General features: G+C 37.7%; 1 protein-coding gene across 1 annotated transcript; it reads left to right on the forward strand.

The window, feature by feature from the left end:
• On the forward strand, positions 4,400–5,179 carry LOC107606388 (F-box protein GID2). The gene has a single exon (XM_016308456.2). The coding sequence runs from the start codon at positions 4,434–4,436 to the stop codon at positions 4,995–4,997; it is 564 nt and encodes a 187-aa protein (XP_016163942.1). The 5' UTR covers positions 4,400–4,433; the 3' UTR covers positions 4,998–5,179.

Raw genomic sequence — 6,338 nt, forward strand, 5'->3', positions numbered from 1 at the left:
TATTTCAGGTATACCGGTTTCTAACACGTAATTTAAATTTTGTATCTTTTTTAATAAGTTAAAATAGTAATAAGTAACCACTAATACCATTTACTAAACAGTAACAATTCATTTTTTCGGATTTGGATCCTCTAAATTTTTTATTTTATTTTAGAGGGTAAAGTATAATTTCTCACCTTTAAATAGTTTTTTTCTTATATTTTTTTTGGTCTCGCCTATAAAATAAATGGTAAGATATTACACTTTACTCTTTAAAGTGAAAATTCAAAATTTAGAGGATTTAAATTCTATTTCTTCATGTAATGAATAATTTATGATTTAACATCATAAAAGCACCCTTTCCTTTTATAATTATAATTTGAGTAAAGTAATATTTTCTTCTTTAAGGATTTCGCTTAAAATTAAAATTATTTTTAATGTTTTTTTCTTAAATCGTCTATAATATTACAATTATTTTAACAATTCTGCTAGAAAGACAAGAAAAAATTTAAATAATGTGAACAATAGATTCTGAATTTAGCCCAATACAAAAGGAAAAAAAAGTAAGAAAACTCTCCAAATTATCTAAGCAAAAAAATTCAAGGAGTTATTTCAAAAAAATTAACCATCCCAATCCTAATTTACCAAAGAAATTCACCGACCCAAACACCCTCTTCTCTCCCAAACTGCCTGCCACTCCCACCCTCATCAATTATCCCACCTCTTCAGCGTTAGAAGATCCCTCACCGGCTATCATCGTCCACCCCTGTAGCCCCCTCCCCAATCATCGTCACGGGATCGTCATCAAACAACCATCCTCGTAGTTATTAAAATAATCATCTGGCTACCTAGTGAAATGACCATCAACCATTTGTTAGTTGTATATACTTAAACTGAATAAAATAAAATAACCATCTATATACTTAGTGAATTGAACATCCAACACATTTACGTGCATGTAGATGGGACGTTACAAAGCGGTTCAACCAAATTGGACTCCATTTACGTGCATGTGACGGGTGATGCACGTATGAAAATGCAGCCGCGTCTATCCTTGTATGTTGATCGGATCTGTCGCGGATGGTGACGCTAGGACGGAGAACACATTGGGCTACGGGGGAGGCTGCACGGCCGGCGGCGGGTGGACAGCGAGGTTGATCGCACGTTCTTGAAGATGTGGGTGGTGTCCACTGAAGGATGGGCGGCAGTGGGCTGCGGGAAAAGCTGCACAGCCGGCGGTGGGTGGGCAGCGCGAAGGAGGCTGTCCGGGACTTGTGCGGTGCAAACGCACATTGCGGAGAGGTTGATTGCATGTTCACGGAGATGTGGGCGGCGTCCACGGAAGGATGGGCGGCAACGGCTGGCGTCCGGGCGGGCTACGGGGGAGGCTGCATGGCCAGTGGCGGTTAGGCAGCGCGAAGGAGGCTGTCCGGAGCTTGTGTGGTGCGATCGCACGTTCAAACGTTTGCGGTGAGGTTGGGCAGCGTCGGCTGAAGACTGGGCGGCGTCTGACCGGAGAGAGAGAAAGTGAAGCAACAGCTAGGTTACTCTGTAGATCGGAGTTTGCGAATAGAAGAGGGAGTTTAAATTTCAAATCATTATTATTAATTAATTGGTGTAATGGGGGTAAGTGATTTGGTTNTCTTAAACAACTCATCCAAAAGTTGAGAGTAAAATAAGATTATTTTAAAATGAGCAATACTAGGGAACCAAAAGGGTATTAGTCAAAAACCAGCTAAATACCTTTGGGTGAATTCAAAATCTCTACGAGTTAATATATATGGATGTTTTTTCTGCTAAGTATCAGAATGTTTCTTTTTCATACTAAATGGATGTTTTTTTAAATATTTTTCGAATTTTTTTTGTATTGCAAATGTGAATGTCTCTATTTTTTTAAGAATTTTATTTTTTTTAAATTTTATAGTTATTTAATTATTTTTGCTAAAATATAATTGGATGTTTCTTTTGTTATGTATTAGGATTTTTTTTCATATTAAATAAATATTTTTTTATAATTAAAACTGACAAATAGCAATTCTTCCTCAAGTTCATTCTTTCAAGATGTAACCTGACCTCCATACAAATATACCTGCATTATCATCAAGTTCTATATTGTATTATATTAAGAAAAACACACACAATGCATGTGAGAATGAATTGGATCGATGTGAATGAATGATGACCTCCGCGGAGAAGCCACGAACTTCTCTAAAAACGATCTTCTCGAAGCCATTAACGCCAAGCGTGGATATGAAATCCACCATGCACCGCGCGTGGTCTATGGCTTTCTGGCGCGTTAGGATGTTTAGGACGGGGTAGAAGGTGGTCGCACTGAGGCGACAGTTTCCAGCGTCGGTACGTGCCATATATTCGATGACGTGGAGCGCGGTGACGAAATCGAAGGTGGACTTCGTGTTGAAGCAGTTGTCTTGAATGCGCTTGTTGAGAGCGTCGCGGAGAGCATGGAAGTCGCCAGCGCTTCCAGCAGCATTGGTGAGAGAGAGAGAGGTTTGTGTGTGTGATTGTTGGAGGTATGTAGGTTAATGTGAGAGAGAAGAGGAAAGCTTTTATAAGTTTTAATTAGGTTTACTTAATTAATTTTAAATTTTTTTAATTTTGAATTTAAAAAATTTAAAATTAATTATTAATATAAATTAATGTGGTTTTGTTTAGTTTTTGGCTGATAATATGTTGGTTCTATATACTTTTTCTTTTAAAATTAAGTGCATGTTTGGGCGCCATTATTTTGTTAAAAAAAGATCTTTTTTCAATGAAAAAAGATCTTTTTTTATTTTTTAACGTGTTTGACAAATTTCTAGTAGTAAAAGTAAAAGCACTAGTAAAATCAAAAAAAGATCTTTTTTGAGAAGCTGTAATTTACATCTTTTTTTAAAAGATCTTTTTTCCTTAAAAAAAAGATGTTTTTCATGTAATAAATGAACAAAAAAGTACTTTTATACTGTTATACCCAAACATAGTGCATGTTTGGGCGCCATTATTTTGTTAAAAAAAGATCTTTTTTCAATGAAAAAAGATCTTTTTTTATTTTTTAACGTGTTTGACAAATTTCTAGTAGTAAAAGTAAAAGCACTAGTAAAATCAAAAAAAGATCTTTTTTGAGAAGCTGTAATTTACATCTTTTTTTAAAAGATCTTTTTTCCTTAAAAAAAAGATGTTTTTCATGTAATAAATGAACAAAAAAGTACTTTTATACTGTTATACCCAAACATAATTGATAAATAAAAAGACCTTTTTACATGAGATATCCAAACATAAAATTACTTTTACTTCTCTATAAGATCTTTTAAAAAAAGATAACTCAAAAAAAGATCTTTTTTTAAAAGCTCACCCAAACAAGCCCATTATCCCTAGATAGCAAGATCAGTAAACTGAAAGTGACTTTTTCAGGTACTTTAAGCAAATCAAAGTCTTTCAAAAGGCAAAAAAGAAGATTTGGTAATTAAAATGTGAAGTGGTTCACATTTGACACAAATAACTGTGTCGTCATTATCACCTAAGCCATATCATGTACATTCAACAATTTCACTTACCAGTTTAGAGAACAAACATTCTTTCCCTCAAAAAGATATGTTAAGAATTGTAGCCTACGTAGCAATAGTTCTAATATATAAACCAAAATGCTGTTATATATAAAGCTGCACCCATAGAGGTTTGAAGCTGCACTAATCCACAAGTATTAGAAACCAAACAGAGACATGGAAACTTATTAAAATAGCCAAAATTAATCACTGACCTTGGTATCAAACTGACCAAACTTAACAACTGATCCCAGATTGTTCAGTTCTTAGTTCTTACGAGACAAAAAAGGAAGTAAACATCATAAACTAATGCTAGTAACATTATGAATAATTTTAAAAATAAAAATATATAAAAAATAATTTTAATTTTAGACAAAAATTTGAAAAACCAAAGCGTTATTTACCCTTAAAATTGTTAGAAAGGGAAGCGAATTTGAGTATTGATGATGCAAGTAGTAGGGAAGTACCTGGTGATGGTGGTGGAAAAATAATACTAAAGAAAAATCCAAAATGGCATTACCCCATTACCTTAGTACCTTACCCACCCCACCATGAGCATCCCCCATTTCCCGGTAACCCTCCAAAAAAGAAAAAAGAGTATATGAATAGGAAGACAAGAACAGGAGGATGAGGACAAAATCGTCAATCAGAGAAAAAAGAATTGAAGAGCATTCATTTCTCTGCTTGTCGTCTTCGAAAACCATCAAAAACAGGTGCACCCCCCTAACCCCCCCTTTCACCTTTACTTCACCTCCCCCTATTCCTCCTTAACCCTAAACCCAAACCCAAATTCCTTCATTTAATCTCTCTCCTTCTCTCTCTCTCTGATGCTAACTTTTCTATATATATAATAGGGTACACCAACACACCCCCTTGTTCAACTGTTTTCGCCAAGATTCCTAATTTCTACAAGCCATGAAGCGTCCGATCCCCGGCGACGGAGACGGCGACCTCCTCAAGATGAAGAAGGTTAAGGTGGACGGCGATGCCGACGCCGACGCCGAAGAGAATTGTGTCCTCCGGGGGATGCGGTATTTCGATGACAACGTGCTGTTCGAGGTGCTGAAGCACGCGGACGCGAGGACGCTGGCTATGGCGAGCTGCGTTAACAAGCAGTGGCACAAAACTGCACAGGATGAGAGGCTTTGGGAGCTGATCTGCACCAAACAGTGGGCAAACACCGGCTGCGGCGAGGAACAGCTCCGATCCGTCGTCCTTGCCCTCGGCGGTTTCCGTCGTCTCCACTCCCTTTACCTAAGGCCTCTCTCTAAGCCATACTCTTCTTCATCGTCATCGTCATCGTCATCGTCATCTCCCACTTCCTCCTCCGTTTGGGGTCCCATCTCTCAGGCGCCGGTGGCTCCTCGGCCGAAGCCCTTGCCTCCTCGTTTGGGTAAAGACGCCGTACACCTCTCCCTCTCCCTCTTATCCATTCGCTTCTACGAGAAGATGTCTAATTTCAACAACCGAAGCAGATGAATCTTCTTTATTCTCTTCTCTCCCACGTTCTTCCCTTATTGTTATGTCTTGAGAATATTTTTATTTCTTTCTTTCTCTCTTAACTAGATGTGACGCAAGTTTTGTATTTCAGTATTGCTAGATCTGGTTTCTTATTTGTAAATCGAGGACAAGAAAATGCTTCAAGTATTGTATTATATGTACTTTGAATTCGATGAATATAAAAGTAAAAGCGATCAAATTATTATTATTATGATATATGTTGCTGTTGCTGTTGGTGGTGGTGGTGGTGGGTGAGGGAAGACCGGAAGATGAAGAAGTTGGCGAAAGGGGGCAGAAGGGTGGGATTGGGGAATAGCGAGTGATGAGGGGTTGTCTTTTCCGAAAGGCCACAACCAGACACAAACAAATAAAAGGTGTCTTAGTTGTAATAAAATGTCTTGTACTGCCACATATGCTTTTCTGGCATCTTTCGTTTCCCTAATTGCTAAACGACAACACACATGGCTTTTCCTTTGCCTTCTGCTTTCAACCACAGGCCAAATTCCTAATAATGCCACCATTTTTTGTCCTCTCACCGTTTATTGCTATTCCTTCTTCCATATGCTTAACATTGTTTACCCCAATTTACCCTTTTCAATCAATACTACTTTCATGCATTATTCTCTATTACCAATAAATTAGAAACTCCTTCACATCATAGTTTGAGCTTAAATAAGTAATATTTCGTTCAAACCACGGTTTAAGTTTTCACAATCACAAATTAAATATAGAGAAAAGGACAAATAGGTTCATAACCTTTTGTTCCGCGGATATTTTCGTCTTTGATCATTGAAAAATACTTTTAAGTTCCTGACCTTTACAAAATTTGGACGGATCAATCCCTGACAGAGACATTTGGACGGATCAGTCCCTGACGGAGGCATTTGGACGGAGGGACTGATCCATCCAAATTTTGTGAAGGTCAGGGACTTAAAAATATTTTTCAATGGTCAAAGACAAAAATGTCCGCACGACAAAAGGTCAGGGACCTACTTGTCATTTTCTCTTAAATATATATGGTAACGTTGGCAAATAGTATGGGGAAATAACATAGGTTCTGTAGGGCTTAACTGGACCCATTTTCGTATTTTTGGATTACAATGAAATGAAATTAAAATTGATTTAATTCAACCAAGTTGGGTTGGACTAGTGGTTAGCTCACTAGTCCGCTTAAGCAAGTGTCGGGGGTTCGAATCCCGCCTGCTGCATGCAGCAGCCCATTGGCCAGCGGCAAACCCTTAAATGGAGCTCAGTACCACGACGGATTAGTCCTTGACCTGTCGGGTTGGGGGATACCGTGGGAAACCAAAAAAAAAAAAA

The sequence above is a fragment of the Arachis ipaensis genome, chromosome B07, assembly GCF_000816755.2.
Source record: "Arachis ipaensis cultivar K30076 chromosome B07, Araip1.1, whole genome shotgun sequence".
NCBI lineage: Eukaryota > Viridiplantae > Streptophyta > Magnoliopsida > Fabales > Fabaceae > Arachis > Arachis ipaensis.

Coding starts and splice junctions, on each gene's coding strand:
- LOC107606388 (XM_016308456.2), top strand. CDS start 4,434: ATGAAGCGTCCGATCCCCGGCGACGGAGACGGCGACCTCCTCAAGATG.